General features: G+C 39.0%; 2 protein-coding genes across 2 annotated transcripts; one reads left to right on the top strand and one right to left on the bottom strand.

The window, feature by feature from the left end:
* Positions 1-6,523: 6,523 nt before the first annotated feature.
* LOC121754431 lies at positions 6,524-7,479 on the top strand. The gene is made up of 3 exons (XM_042149792.1): positions 6,524-6,553; positions 6,851-7,205; positions 7,376-7,479. The coding sequence occupies exons 1-3, from the start codon at positions 6,524-6,526 to the stop codon at positions 7,477-7,479; spliced, it is 489 nt and encodes a 162-aa protein (XP_042005726.1).
* A 5,977-nt stretch (positions 7,480-13,456) lies between these two features.
* On the bottom strand, positions 13,457-14,996 carry LOC121753937 (2-methylene-furan-3-one reductase-like). The gene is made up of 3 exons (XM_042149237.1): positions 14,694-14,996; positions 14,121-14,601; positions 13,457-14,006 (listed from the first exon to the last, which is right to left on the bottom strand). Exons 1-3 carry the CDS (start codon positions 14,871-14,873, stop codon positions 13,735-13,737), a joined length of 933 nt encoding a protein of 310 aa, XP_042005171.1. The 5' UTR covers positions 14,874-14,996; the 3' UTR covers positions 13,457-13,734.
* Positions 14,997-16,338: the final 1,342 nt, after the last annotated feature.

Here is a 16,338-nt window from a genome sequence, read left to right as displayed (position 1 = left end):
GAAAGGGGAACAACAAAAGAAGTACGACTTATCGATCAAAATACGAAATTTCATTTATCAACAAGGTTTCAAATTCAGAAGGTACATACGTGAATGACATAGTTTGACAATTCAAAGGAATTAAAAGAAATTCTTAAAACTTGACGTAGCGGAAGCATTTGAGAGTTAGCTACTACTGTGTATGAAGACACAATAGCAACCGGATCATTTATTGAATATTGTCTCTGTCCAATGCTCAACATCCTCCGTCCTCCGTCCACGCTCAACCTGCACATAGGGAAAACATATGCAGGGGCTGAGTACTTGATGCACTCAGTGAACTCATGCCCGAAATACTTTCATCGACCATTCTGTCACGACCGCACTTCCTAAGGATAGGAAGCACGGGGAATCGTGACTAGTGGGGGAATTAAGAAACGGGGAAGAAAGGAGAACAACAAAAGAAGTACGACTTATCGATCAAAATACGAAATTTCATTTATCAACAAGGTTTCAAATTCAGAAGGTACATACGTGAATGACATAGTTTGACAATTCAAAGGAATTAAAAGAAATTCTTAAAACTTGACGTAGCGGAAGCATTTGAGAGTTAGCTACTACTGTGTATGAAGACACAATAGCAACCGGATCATTTATTGAATACTGTCTCTGTCCAATGCTCAACATCCTCCGTCCTCCGTCCACGCTCAACCTGCACATAGGGAAAACATATGCAGGGGCTGAGTACTTGATGCACTCAGTGGACAAATGCCAAAACAGTTATATCATGCCACCATTGAGTGACCTCGGGGTTTTAACTTGAAATGGCCCGAGACACTAAAAATATCTCAATCACAACCTTTCAATTCATCCTCAAATCATTTTTCCTCATCATTTCAAAACACAACCATTTCTTCTTGATTTATTTAAGAAACTGCCATATATGTTCTTTAGGGTGCCGTGTAAGGGGCCACTTTCCACGAGCACGAAAACCGGCTAACCCGTTCGATGACTCACGGTACTCATCGTGTACACTAGTCCGAGTAGGGACGTACCCTTGCTAGGACCCGAATTCGATTAAACTCATAGTAGAGACTCACTCCCCACTAAGCAATCATCAACATCATCATCAACATCAATCTCATCAACATCAACATCATGTGAAACGAGAATGTGGCCGAAAACTCAATCACTGGACCGGCCGACCCAAAAGACGGCTCATGATCCCCATTGGTGTACACTAGCCTGAGTAGGGACTCACTCCCTAGTCAGACCCGAATTCGATTTCAATAGGTCTAGTAGGGACAACTCCCTTGCTAAACAAACAGATAGGCATTTCTCCAAAACAAAAACATGGCATGACATACCCTTTGCAAACTTTACTTTTCCTCAAAAACATATTTAAAACATATCTCATTTTTCTGTCAAGGTCGAGCATCATCATATCACATCCACAAAGTTGAGCAATTCACAACCACTCAAAAGCTATCACTTTCAAAATCAATTCACAACATATGACCATCACTTTCACACCTTAAACACATATATCACATCGTCATGGAATGAAATAATACTTGGCAATCACACTTAGAAAGCAATTCATCACTTTAAAAGAAGCTCAAACCGGATATAATAAATCGCAAGCTCTTGAAAATAATTTAGTTCGAAAGCCCACAAAATACTTAGTTAGAAAGCCCACAAAATACTTAGTTAGAAAGCCCACAAAATACTTAGTTAGAAAGCCCACCTCAAACGCTTAATCCGAAAACACTTTCTTTCCCTTGCGATCACGATTCACTTGCGATGTTTCACCTTTAAAAAATTTACATAGCACATATATCAACATATTTTCCAATCACATAAATCACATCATAACATACATCTTTGCATATCCTATCACTTCATCACATATATAATTTCATTTGAAAACTGGCAGCACTGCGCAACGATTTTATAAAAATCATTTAAAAATCATCCGACTTCCGTTGGGGCTAAAACTTTACCACAATACAGAAGACTCATCAAAGGACTTCCAGTTAAAATTTCATGTCCAAATACCCCTTTTAGGTCAGTCAAAACAACCACGTAACCTACTGGTCGAGAAAACATTTTCGGCAGAGTTGCGCAGTTAACTTCAAAAATTCACCAAAAAGGGGAAAACAATTCAAGGCAATACAACTTAACAGTCAAAGAGGAAATTCCATTTAAATCAATCAACGTTTCAAAACCCAAGTCTCATAATGAAAGATAACAGAGTTCAACAATAACGGAAATAACAGAGTTTCTTAAGACATTGAATAGCGGAAGCAATTTGAGAGTTAGCTACTACTGTGTATGAAGACACAATAGCAACCGGATCATTTATTGAATATTGTCTCTGTCCAATGCTCAACATCCTCCGTCCCCCGTCCACGCTCAACCTGCACATAGGGAAAACATATGCAGGGGCTGAGTACTTGATGCACTCAGTGAACTCATGCCCGAAATACTTTCATCGATTAAATTATGTCAAGCCATCATCGAGTGAATCTCGGGTTTTTACTTTAAAAAAAGGCCGAGAAACACTAAAATCATTTCTATCATAAAACATGGCTGCGCAGCCCATCATCATCATCCTCCATCATTATACCATATCTGAACCATCATGTGAAACGAGAATGTGGCCACAAACTCGATCACTGGACCGGCCGACCACAAAGAACGGCTCACGATCCCCATCAGTGCACTAGCCTAAGTAGGGACTCACTCCCTAGTTAGACCCGAATTCGTTAACCATCAAAGTCTAGTAGGGACTCACTCCCCAGTAGACAATCAGATAGGCATTTCAAAACATAAAATTCGGCATGACATAACATTTGAAACCACCCTTATCTCTCCATTTCATATACATGCAAATAATAGAGTTTAAAGAATAAAGCCCACCTCGAGTGCTTAATCCGAAAACACTTTCTTTCCCTTGCGATCACGATTCACTTGCGATGTTTCACCTTTAAAAATTTACATAGCACATATATCAACATATTTTCCAATCACATAAATCACATCATAACATACATCTTTGCATATCCTATCACTTCATCACATATATAATTTCATTTGAAAACTGGCAGCACTGCGCAACGATTTTATAAAAATCATTTAAAAATCATCCGACTTCCGTTGGGGCTAAAACTTTACCACAATACAGAAGACTCATCAAAGGACTTCCAGTTAAAATTTCATGTCCAAATACCCCTTTTAGGTCAGTCAAAACAACCACGTAACCTACTGGTCGAGAAAACATTTTCGGCAGAGTTGCGCAGTTAACTTCAAAAATTCACCAAAAATTCATCTTTAATCCAAAAGGGTTGATATTTACACACAACATAGAAGACATCATGAAGTTTACTCAGGAAAAAGAATTGGTCAAATCGGAGTTCATTTGGTCGGTCAAAAACGTGTCGGAACTTACTGTTCGGAATTCGTCGAGCAGACGAGCGGTGCCATCGCTGTTCGGCCCGTTGCTGCACGTTGTTGCTGTTGTTGGCTGCTGCACAGAGCCGGGAGACGCTGCTGTACGAACGTTGCTGCTCCGCCGTCGCTCCCTTTCCTCTTTCGACCACCATCACTCATCTCTCTATCAATTCGTTTTGTTCCATCACTGTAAACTCTGCAACTCACGGTCCAGATCGGTCATCGTCGGCTACTGCCCGTTGGTCAGCCTGTTCGCCGCCGACGTCGCCGCTGCTGACTCCGATTCGTCACCCGTGTCCACCACAGACGCTCGGCGCTGCTGCGTCGTCGCTGCTGTGCAGTCGAAGGTCTCGCGGCGTCGCCGTCATTCGCAATTAGCCACTGCATTGTCTGTTTGCTGTTCGGACAGCCATCGTTCCTCACCGATTCAACCTCGAAACGACACGGCAGCCCCTGAAACATCTCCGAACAGCCCCGAACCAACTCCGAACCGCCCCGAAAGATAAGTTTTCCTTCAAAAATATGTTCCTTCGTTTCAGTTTTCAAAACGCAGCAAGGGGGCCACTGTTCGTCGCCACTGCTGGATCGTTGCCGCTGAACTGACGTTGCTGCGTTCGATTGAACCGGAGCCCTCACGCTTCTAACGTCGCCATTTCTCTTCCTCATCGCCGCTGCCTCACTCTTCTTCTCCCCTCATCTCTCGGTTTCTTCTCCTCTCTCTCTTTGTTCTTGTTGTAAAGTATAAAGTGAGAAGAGAAGTGAAAGGGTGGATGTTTAAATGGGGTGTCTTTTGGTTGTAGGATTAATTGAGGGAGTTGGAAGGTGGAAGATGAAGGGTGGAAGGTGTCGTGGGGTTGAGGAAAGGATGCATGTATAGAAATCATTAATCTCTAATTGGGCTTCAAAGTGTGGTTTCCAAATAAAATGAATTGGGCTTGGAAACTTAAAGTTCTTTGATGAAATTGGGCCCAACATGTAAATTGTAGAGTTTGGCTAAGTTGGTTAAAGAATAAGAAAATTTGGATGACCCAACACTCTTAAAATTAATAGCCCAAAGCCAAAATGTAAAATTATTCTCTCGACAAAAGAAACAAGGTCGAAAAAATTTTCAAGTGTACAAACGACGGTCCTTTCAAGAACACAATAAAAAGAGTAGAAAAAGTCGGGGTGTTACACTAACAAAGTTTATTCCAAATATAATTTGGTGTAACTGATCAAACAAAATAACTAGTAATTAAAATTTTCAAACGGTTTTGTAATCCCTTCGTCCCAAGGAAGATGACCCCTTCCTTGGGCGGCACGGATTTTTATGCATGTTTATTTTGTGTGTTAGTGGAGAGAGTAAAGGAAGAGGTAAGGAATAAAGTAGATATAAAGATGTTTCTATTTTTAGTAATGAGTCATCTTGATTGGGACAAATTAAAAAGAAAAGTGAGTCATCTTTAATGGGACAGAGTGAGTATTTAATGTCTAATCCAATTATAACACTCCTATAAGAAATTTTTATTCCGACTATAAACAATAAAAACATGCATTTATAATTTTATTACTAGTATTTTTTATTTTATCTATTTTTGAAACGACATCGTCGCACATCGCAAAATGCCAACCCTCTGCCTAAAACCCCAATTGAAGATGAAGATGAAGATGAAGATGAAGATGAAGAATGGGTGGTGAAGGCCCTCTACTATTTGCGCTCAAACTAAATCAATGTATGTATGTTGAGATTATCACTCGTGTTGGCCCTCATTTTCTCCATTGGAGGTTTTCCCCTAATTATATTCCTTTTTGAAATTCTCTGTTTCTGCATTTGCTGGTTTTGGCGTTTATTTAATTTCCTTAGTGTTGTGTGTTGATCTGTGTGATTTTTGGTGTTCTAATTGGCATGACCATTTGAGATTAGGCATTCCTTCGTACTTATTACTCTGTCCCATAATAGATGGGGGAACGATATGAGATTTTGGGAGATGCTAAGAGAGAAAATAATATATTTATATTAATGTGAGAAAATTTTTTTCAGAAAAGAAAATGTGACATCTTTTATGTGACAAACTAAAAATAAAAGTGTAATATCTATTATGAGACGAAGAGAGTATATATATTATATGTAAACCAAACCTGAACGTAAAAGGGAAGATCTTCCCCTTGTAAATCCACTTGTTCATCTACATTGAACGATTTTAATTACTCCACTCCTTGCATTAACCTCACAATAATCCATAGCAATCATCAAATCTGAGTTGGCTGAGTTTAGCTAGGAAATGCAACAACTTCAATTGCTCCACTCCTTGCATACAGAGGCTTTCCAACAAAGGTAGTTCATTTTTGGCCTTATATATTCAATTTAAAATTAAAAATTGCATAAATAAAATAGCCTAATGAAAGTGTTTAATTATAAAAACTTATGCCTAAAGCTACTTGATGAATAGCATAATAATGTGTTATTTATATTTTGTTTGTTAAAAGACACAAATTTTGTTTATACTTCAATATCGTGTGATTTACGTAGTTTAAATTAATTAAGATTTAGCCACAACATCTTTGATTATTTATCACAAAATACGTATTCAAGGTAGATGATTACATAAGGAAGTGCGATTAATTGTATGAGTTTGATAAAGCTAACATGAAATTTTATTGTAGTTAATATATTGTTTTTCTTAGTTTGCCCAGAGAAATTTTCAGAAAATTTATATATTTGTTAGTTTTACATCGGGTTTGTTAAATGATAATTAATTATAACATGTGATTTATTATATAGGTATTATAAAATTTATCCATGAAATTTTTTGTTATAATTTTTCGGTTAATTAGGGATAAATAACAATGAGCATTATCATATGTATATAATCATCATTTTCTTTAAAAGTTTATTTGGTGGATGTATCATGTATATCTAATCTTTAGTCTTCTTAACGTATCCTGCGTAGGTTAGCATGAATTCTAAGAGCATCCGCCGTGGTGCTCTTTGACAAGAGCAGGAGTCGTGCCGCCGTTGCGCTCTTGCCGAAGGCACGGACGTGCTCTTGCCGAAGAGTACCGTCCTTGCCGACGTGCAGGCAGCGTGGCATTTTCTGGTTGGCCAACGGCAATGCCATTGGATATTAGATCACTGGCGGAGGTCCTCGTTCACTAGGGCTCCCACCATGCATATTAGTTTTATAGTACCTTGTTTGATCGTTTGGTTACTTTGGACGGAGAGGAGCGGCTGTAAGCATCGCGGTGGCCCTTTCCGTCACTCTCATGTTATTTGGCAGGTCACTCACCACCTGCATATGTTTGTGCTGGCCGGCAGGATCACCCCGATTCACTAGAGGGGATGTTCGCCGTCGGTTGATCTCATGCTTTCTTCTCCCAGACAGCGTGTTCTGCGTTCACTTAATGTCCTTTGGCATCCCCTGATACCCCTTGGGTGAAGCTGAACACTGATGGAGTCTTCTCTACATCGACATTGGAGGCGGGAGAGGGAGGATTGGTTAGTGGTTCTAATGGAGGTCTTCTGTGGGCCTTCTGTTCTCCGGTTACTGCATCTTCGAGCTTTGAGGCGGAGCTTATGGCTCTTATTCGGGATTTGGAGATGGCTATGGAGTTCTCTACACACATTTGGATAGAGCTGGACTCAGCGGCTCTGGTTACCTTGCAGTCATCTGGACAGCTTGGCTCTGCGGATCTTAGACATCATATGGCTTTGATCCCGAGTATGACTTATCAGCTGCAGGTTCGATCATCACACATCTACAGAGAAGGACACCGTGCTACCGACTTTCTTGCAGGTAGGGGGTCTAGACCCCTGCCCTGACGTATTATAATTCAGTCTCTACGCCTCGGTACCTGAAGGCGCTTGTTAGGATGGACCACCTGAGATATCCTAACTTCCGTTTCTGACGCATAGATGTGGATTGATCTTGTTTTCATGGTAGTTCTTTTCCTTTTGTTTATTTAGTTTCTAGTTTAACTTTGATAGCATGGAGGATCCCGACTTGTGGGACCTCTGGTTTACTTTCTCATGTTCTTGTTTTGGATCCTGTCACTTTTGGGCTAGGATAATGTTTTCGAACGTTATATTTTGATCTTATTCACGAGTTGGGGGTCTGCCTAAACCCCTCGTTCACACTGGGTGTTTTTGATTAAAAAAAAGGCAATGCCGTTGGATTTTCTTTTTTTTTAAAATAAATTAAAAAAATCTAAAATTTCAGATTTAAATAAAAAAAAATATTTACTTCCCAATAAAATACATTTATTTTTTGCCACTTTTATTTATTTTATTATTTATATCCCAAAATTCACATTTTCATCTATAAATACTTCTCATTTCAACCCGAAAAATTACACTACACAAATTTCTCTTTTGCAAACATGTACGGTGAATACCTCTCCGGCCCTGGCGGATACGAATTTCTAGCCCCCTCTTCTTACCCAAGGCTCACAAATTCTGGGTGGCTACCGACCTTACCTTACCCGGTGGACATGCAAGATGCCCCTGATGAGAAATACGGGTGGACACCCGAACACGGCTCGACACAACTGTTGTCCCAACTTCCGGACGGCAATTCCGGCGATCGCGGCAGTCGTGGTGTCCGTAGCTGTGGCGGTGGCGGTGGCGGTGATCCCAACGTCCGCAAGTATGCTCAATTTAATGGTAAGTTAAATAAAGTGATAGTATAATAAAACAAATTAACACAAAAATAATTCTTATACTCTTTTGAGATGTGTAAAGGTTTGCAAGCCAACCATGCAATTTGCCAATATGTTGATATTGTATCAGACACTACACAATCAAAAAAAGCCAAACGAATATATATCATAAAAAAGAGTAAAAAACAAAATATAAACCTTGATCACTCAATATTGGACCTCAATAAAACCTTCATGACAAAAAAGTCCCAAGTGGAAAAGCACCATGAAAGAAAAGAGCATCTGTCTAAAAAAATTATTACTAAAGCAAAAAATAAATATCAGTCCCAAATTCAATCTAAAAAAAAAGTAAAACAAACATAAAGACATAAATTGTAATAGAACTTTTGGCGAAGTTGAAGTTGGGGATTATGTTGGGATATGGATTTCCTAGCGTTGACGGTGTAAATTGCCAAGAAGTCTTTGGTAAAAATATCTAAATTAAGTTACATTTGATCGAGCACAAAGCGTAATGCAGTTCCATGATTTCATGGTTAACATTGCCAATATACTAGTTTTGCGGTCTGATTCCTCTAATATATGTACTCATAGTCATTGGATTCCAATTAAACCAAAATATCCCAGTCGTAATAGATACATTGATTATGTAAGATTAATAGAAACTTTGAATATGATTCTTAGTGGCTTCTTGGTATGATGTAATGGAATAAGGAGGAAATGAAATGAAGGTGGGAATGAATTCTTGTGCTTGGTAAGCACAAGGAATGCAAAACAAATGAAATTATTATTCCTTGATTGATTCCGTTCCTATGTTTGATAACTACAAATTAATATAGAAATATGTTTAAAACTTCACACACTGCACACATTTCACACGCTACACACACTCCACACATTTCACACTCTACATACACTAAACACACTTCACACACTACACACACCACACACACCACACATTTAACACACTACACACATAGGGGTGTCGAAACAGGAAGCGGGTAACGGGTAATGACGAACCCGACCAGATACCCGTTACCCGACGGAATCGGGAAACGACGTGGGGTCGGGTATAATAATTTTGGGCTTTGCTGGTATCGGGTATCCTGGAAGAGTTTGGGAAGTGTATTGATGATTTGGAGAACATTGATGAGCAGATTAAAGATGAGGACAAGGCCCTCATGTTGCTAAACTCCCTGCCAAATAGCTAGAACACTTCAAGAATGCAATGCTTCTTTGAAGGGATACAAAAATCAGCTATGAGGAGGTGCACTCTCCCTTAAAGCTCAAAGATACTCAGAGGTCTACAACCAAACAAACTGAGCCAGCAGCTGAAAGTCTCTATATGAAAAATGGAGACAAGAAAAGTTACAAGAAAAAGTTTCAGAAAAAGCAAGATAAAGGGAAGGCAGATGGTGAAAAGGAGACTAGAAGCTGCCACTATTGCAAGAAGCCCAACCATCTCAAGAAAGCTTGTTTTGCATGGAAGAGAAGCAAGAGCAAGAAAAGAATGGTAGGGGGTGAGGCTACAGATGTGATCCAGGAAGTGGAGGCTCTAGAAGCTTTGAATGTGCAAGATGGAGCTAGCATTGAGGAGTCTTGGATCATGGATTCAAGCTGCACTATCACATCTGCCCACACAAATCTTGGTTTCAGAATTTGGAAATCAGCCAAGGATCTGTGATATTAGGCAATGATCAAACTTGTGAAGTCAAGGGAATTGGAGATATAAAGCTCAAGGTATTGAATGGCAACAACAAAATCGTGACAGAAGTCAGGTACATTCCTAAAATAAAGAGAAACTTAATCTCTCTTGGACTACTAGAATCAAAGGGGTACAAGTTCAATTATGAATCTAGAATGCTAAGGGTAACTAAAGATTCAAGAATTATCATGGAAGCTATGAGAAGGAACAACGTATACTATTTGATGGCAGAGACAGTCATTGGATCAGTAAACATTACCCAGTCTGAGAGCATGAATTCTTGGCACTCCAGATTGGGCCATGTTGGAGAAAAGGGAATCAAGGAGCTGGCCAAGAAAGGATTGATCAAGCTAAATGCATCAGAAGGCTTAGGAAAGTGTGAGCCACGTATTCTTGGAAAGGCTAAGAAGCTGCCTTTTGCAACCGGGAAGCACAGCTCAACAACTCCATTTGTGTATGCTCACTCAGACTTATGGGGTCCAGCTCAGGTTGCATCTATGAGTGGAGGTAACTAATTCATGTATATCCCTATGAGTGGAGGTAAATAATTCATGTATATCTATGAGTGGAGGTAAATAATTCATGTATATCATAGATGACTACTCCATACAATGGGATGGAGTTCATATCTACTGAATTTGAGGATTATTGCAAATCAAAGGGAATTAAAAGGCACATAACATCTCCAAGGAATCCTCAACAAAATGGAGTTGCAGAGTGCATGAATAGAACCTTGCTTGAAAGAGTGAGGTCCATGTTGTTCTCTTCTGGTTTGCCAAAGAAATTCTAGGCAGAAGCAATTTCCACTGCTGCAATGCTCATGAACAAGTGCCCCTCATCAGCAATATCCAATGAAATCCCAGATCAGAGATGGTATGGAAATCTTGCTGATTACTCTGGGCTAAGAAGTTTTGGCTGTGCTGCTTATACTTCAGTTAACCAAAACAAATTGGAACCTATAGCCAAGAAGTGTGTGATGCTGGGATATCAGGAAGGTGTGAAGGCGTACAGACTTTGGTGTTTGGAGCGAGAGGGTCAGGGAATTATTGTGAGCAGGGATGTAACTTTCAATGAAGCAGAAATGCCTTTCAAGAAGGATCAGATTGCTGTAGATGGCAGAAGAGAAGATCTGCGGAATTTTGAAATTAGTGAGAGCTCAAATGGAGCTGAATCAGAAGAATATTTGGAGTTTTCAGATGACAGGGGAGAAGGTGGAGCACAACCACAACAATCAGAGCAAACTCAAGGTGGAAATGATCAGCAGCCACCAGATGGGAGAGACCAAAGAGAAATACCAGATAGCCAAGATGGTTTTCTGACTATGATATGAGTTTTTTTTGCATTGTGTGTGGCTGAGGTGCTATCATATGAAGACCCAGCTACATATGAGGAAGCTATAAGGTGCAAAGAAAGCCAGAAATGGATCAAGACAATGAGGGAATAAATAGAGTCACTACTTAAGAATGGCACCTGGATCTTGGTGAGAAATCCAGAAACTCAGAAATTGATCAGTTGCAAATGGATATTTAAGAAGAAAGTGGAAGAGAGTGAAGTTGGATCTATCAGGTTTAAAGCTAGAGTAGTAGCAAAAGGTTTCACACAAGTTGAGGGGATAGACTATACAGAAGTGTTTTCTCCAATAATGAAGCACACTTCTATCAGGATTTTGCCGGCACTCACTGCTCATTTTGATTGGGAGCTACATCAACTCGATGTCAAGACTGTTTTCCTTCATGGGAACTTAGAAGAAACAATATACATGATGCAGCCTTAAGGGTTTGAAAAGCATGGTGAAGAATAGAAAGTATGTCTGTTAAAGAAAAGCCTCTACGGGCTGAAGCAAAGTAGCAGACAATGGAATTTGAAATTCCATGAGCATATGCTGACCATGAAGTTTGAAAGATCTAGTTTTGATAGTTGTGTTTATGTGAAGAAGAATGAGGAATGGATAGTTTCCTATTTGTTGTTGTAAGTAGATGACATTTTGTTGGCTGGATCTTGCAAGAAAGAAATTCAGGTCATTAAAGATGATTTGAAGATGAAGTTTGATGTGAAAGATATGGGAGATGCTAAAAGAATTCTTGGCATGGACATACTCAGAGATAGAAGGAAGAGGGAATTGAAGCTGGTCAAGGCAGATTACATTAGCAAAGTGATCAAGAAATATCAGATGGAAGATGCAAGGTCTGTATCCATTCCTTGGCTAGTCACTTTAAACTCAGCAAGTAGCAGATGCCAAAGGAAGAGAATGATAGAAGAGAAATGAATCAGATCCCATATGCAAATATTGTTGGCAGTATTATGTATCTGATGATTTGCACAAGGCCTGATGTGGCTCATGCAATCAGTGTAGCCAGCAGATACATTTCAGACCCGGGCAAAGAACAATGGATAACTTTAAAGTGGATTTTGAAGTATCTAAAAGGCTCTGTGAATGTTGGGTTGTATTTTGGAGGTGGAGCCTAGTCTAAAGGTGATGATGCATTGGAGGGATTCTGTGATTCAAACAATGCAGCAAATTTGGATAACAGAAAGTCTCAAAGTGGATATGTTTTCACATTATTTGGCACATCTGTAAGCTGGAAATCAAATTTGCAATTTGTAGTTGCATTATCTACAACAAAAGCTGACTATATCTCATTGACTGAAGCTGCAATGGAGGGAAAATGGTTGCAGGGTATTCTTCAGGATTTTGGAGTTAGACAGACTGGAGTGAAGATCAGATGTGCTAGCAACTTTGCTATATGTTTAGCTAAGCATCAGATGTTCCATGAAAGATCTAAGCACATTGATGTGAGGATGCATTTCATTCGTGATGAAATTCAGAATGGAAGAATAGATGTTGTGAAGGTTCCAACCGAGGAGAATGCATCTGATATGTTGACAAAGGCTTTACCAGTTTCCAAGTTTAGACATTGCTTGGAATTGGTGGAAGTTGTGGAGTGCTAGAGTTCAGTAACAAGGTTGAGAAGGAAGTTAGATGTTGAATTATACTTTGCTAGGTCAAGGTGGAGATTTGTGAGTTGGTGCCCTTTGCAAATCGTGAACTAAAAGGTGAGCTGAAGCAGCTGAGAGAGCCGTTGGGATCAAAAAGAAGGAATCAAGAAATGAACTCGTTTCTTGAGCTGAAAGAGCCTTTGGAGATTGACGGTTATAACTGATTTTTGGAGCCTTGAAGATTAGTTAGTTTTTCCCTCGTGTACTCTCATATATTAGCTTGCTCTGATCATGTAAAAGGCAGAGAGAAAGACACACAACACACACGCATAGAATTGAGGGTTATGAGCTCTTGCTTGTGATTAGTTTAGAGCGATCGATTTGTATGTGCGAGGATCATCTTCTTGAGAGTGTGAATCAATAAACTTCGTTAGTCTTCTCCGTGGATGTAGGCAACCATTGCCGAACCACGTAATCGCTTGAGAGTGCTTTACATTTCTTGTTTGTGTGAGTTCAATCGGTAGAAAGATCCTAACACCGTGCGGTACGTTGAGTTCGCAGGGTGCAAACCCATTAGTCCGTTGGGAGCCGATATTTATATTCTTTTTTCACTCGAATCCACATTCCATCATTTTACTCTCTCCCTTCAAGCTATATAGGTACTTGTAATCATAATACCATGAAACATCCCCAAAACTTTAAGTCTTGCTCGAGCAAGATAGACTAAAGCACATAAATAAGACCAAGATGTTTTGGTAGAAACTTAGAATATGAATTTCAGTGTCCACGAAATTCACTAATTATGATTTCAGTGATGACCACTTATCAAACATTATATATGCTTATTACAACACTGAAAGTGAAAGTACTCCGAGAAAAATAAAAGTATTATTTCAGGAAACACAATATAGCTTCTTCTTACGGCAAAAAAAAAAAAAAAAAAAAAAAGAAAAGAAACAACATATATAGAGTTTGTTTTTATTGAACAAGAGAAAAGACATAATAATGGTAGAAGTAGTTCCGAAATCCTAAGCAATGGGATGCACGACGACCTTTCCGGTAGCATGGTTGGTCTCAATATGCGCAAAAGCTTCTTCGACCTTGTCAAAAGGGAAGGGTCCCTTTGGATCGAGCACGGCCTTCACTTTGCCGCTCTCCAAATAGGGGTTCAACTTTTTCAAATATTCACCGCTGGCATTGAGTGAATACGCAAACGCAGGGGGCGCGACAGCAACACCAACAGCAACGATCACGGCAGAACCACCTTCCTTGAGAACCTTGACGGCCTTATCCGGTTGGCCTAATTAAGAGTAGTATAAATAATGAAGTATGGAATTAGTATTAAATTTAATTAGTAGAGGAAATCATATTCAAATAGTACTACTATAATTGAATATATGAGTTAAAATGTTACCAATAGTGTCATAAACCAAGTCATATTTGTGAGGCAAATCCTCGATATTATGTTGAGTATAATCAATAGCCAAATCAGCCCCCAAAGACTTCAGAAGGTCCAGCTTGGGAGTGCTGGAAGTGGCAGCAACATGTGAAGCACCAAACACATGCTTTGCAAGCTGAATGACGAGAGATCCGACGCCGCCGGCTCCTCCGACAACAAGGATGGATTTGCCCTCGGAGAAGTTGGCGGATTCGAGGCCGCCGTAGGCAGTCTGGATGGCAAGAGGGAGAGAAGCAGCCTCCACAAAACTAATATTCTTAGGCTTGAGACCCAACAACCTCTCCTCAGTGATTGTGTATTCAGCAAGAGTTCCCAACTGCTTCATTCCAGCATAAGGATCGTTGATGTCTCCATACACTTCATCTCCTTTCTTAAAATTCTCCACTTTGCTCCCAACTTTCACCACCACTCCCGCAGCGTCGAACCCGGGAATAATCTGCACATCATTTTTTCTAATCATAAATATATAATACTGTACTAATCAAATTGAATTTGAATTGAAGAAACGTTTATATATTAATTACTTACAGGAAGAGGTGAATCGTAGGCACCGAATGCGCCGCCGCGCCTCTTGTAATCAACGGGGTTCAGCGCCGCCGCCACCACTTTGATTAGGACCTGATCCTCCTTCACCTCCGGAACCGCCAAGTCGGATTCCAGCTTCAACACCTCCGGCCCACCATACTGTTTGTAAGACCACGCCTTCATTTTCCTATAATTTTTTTAAAATTTATTTCTCGACTCTCTTTCTATTGTATTATTTGAAACACTACTCTCACTGTCACTGCTCATGAATTCCTCCTTCCTTTTAGGCGGTATTTATGCATTTCTTAAATTTCTGGCGGCCGATTTTTCTATGGTGAAAAAGCATAGTACTATTTTGACGTTGAATATGTGTATCATTGTATGTTTGAAGAATTTAATGGCGTTTCCAAAGTTTCTGTCCGTCAAACATTTTGGTCGTGATTGTCTGTAAATGTTTTTTTTTTGTTTTAGTCCCATTATTTTGAAATTAATTAACACCAGATCGAGCCGCCATATTTGCCTTACGCTTCGGACCAATAATTTTTTGACCTTACATTTTTTTCATTTATCTTAATTCAATTTTATTACAATTCAATTTCAATACCAATTTCAATTCCAAATTCATATATTTTATGAGACCAAATATTGCATTTGAAATTGAAAGCTCAAATTCTAATACCACAGCCCAATTCTATATACTAAACAAAGCACTAATAGTTTGTTCTCGCCCATAGTCTTACAATCAGCCAAATTTTTCAATTTTTAGGTCCAATAACATCATTCGAGTGAAGAAAATATGATTATTTTGAACCGAAATACTATATAATTCTTCAAACCGAAATACGTACTCAATACTATTATAATTCTTCAAACCGAAATACATACTCAATACAAATACAAGTGTCACTTTGAACAAAGTTAATTCACCAATGAAATTAATTCCCACCTCCATCCTTAAATTCTTAAAAGCTTCAATAACTTCATAGTTTACCACCTCATATTTCAAATCATATAAATTCATATGGGTCAACTTTAGAGGTTTAATGTTCTTCTCTACCGAGTGGAAGAAACCTTAGTCATTTTGGATTCAAAACACACCACCATTTTTTTATTCCTTCTGTCTTCTGCACAAATTTTAAAAGGAAAGTGAATAGAAAAAATAGTGGAATGTAGGACCAATTTTTTATGTTTATTAGTTTTATAATAAAATATTAGTATAATGTGAAGTCTAGCTACCATTTATAGAAAAAGTGAACTGGCACTCATAAGGCCACCCGCAACACCAGATCAAATTTCAATACCAATTTCACATACCAATTTCAATTCCAAATTCATATATTTTATGAGACCAAATTTTACATTTGAAATTGAAAGCTCAAATTCTAATACCACACCCCAATTCTATATACTAAACGAAGCACTAATAGTTTATTCTTGCCCATAGTCTTACAATCAGCCAAACTTTTCAAGTTTTAGGTCCAATAACATCCTTCGAGTGAAGAAAATATGATTATTTTGAACCGAAATACTATATAATTCTTCAAACCGAAATACATACTCAATACTATTATAATTCTTCAAACCGAAATACATAATACACTGCCACATCATCAGCACTAAAATCCTCCTGTCACATTATCTGGACATG

The sequence above is a fragment of the Salvia splendens genome, chromosome 11, assembly GCF_004379255.2.
Source record: "Salvia splendens isolate huo1 chromosome 11, SspV2, whole genome shotgun sequence".
NCBI classification, from domain to species: domain Eukaryota; kingdom Viridiplantae; phylum Streptophyta; class Magnoliopsida; order Lamiales; family Lamiaceae; genus Salvia; species Salvia splendens.
The sequence above is the reverse complement of the archived record's forward strand: the minus strand, read 5'-3'. Positions and strand labels throughout refer to the sequence as shown.

Bases quoted from the DNA above. Each gene is read 5' to 3' on its own strand.
- LOC121754431 (XM_042149792.1), top strand. From the start codon at position 6,524: ATGCCATTGGATATTAGATCACTGGCGGAG. The intron at 6,554-6,850 runs GTCCTCGTTCAC...CCTTGGGTGAAG, and splicing joins ATATTAGATCACTGGCGGAG to CTGAACACTGATGGAGTCTT. The intron at 7,206-7,375 runs GTAGGGGGTCTA...TTGTTTATTTAG, and splicing joins TGCTACCGACTTTCTTGCAG to TTTCTAGTTTAACTTTGATA.
- LOC121753937 (XM_042149237.1), bottom strand. From the start codon at position 14,873: ATGAAGGCGTGGTCTTACAAACAGTATGGTGGGCCGGAGGTGTTGAAG. The intron at 14,602-14,693 runs GTAAGTAATTAA...AATGATGTGCAG, and splicing joins CCTACGATTCACCTCTTCCT to ATTATTCCCGGGTTCGACGC. The intron at 14,007-14,120 runs GTAACATTTTAA...ACTCTTAATTAG, and splicing joins CTTGGTTTATGACACTATTG to GCCAACCGGATAAGGCCGTC.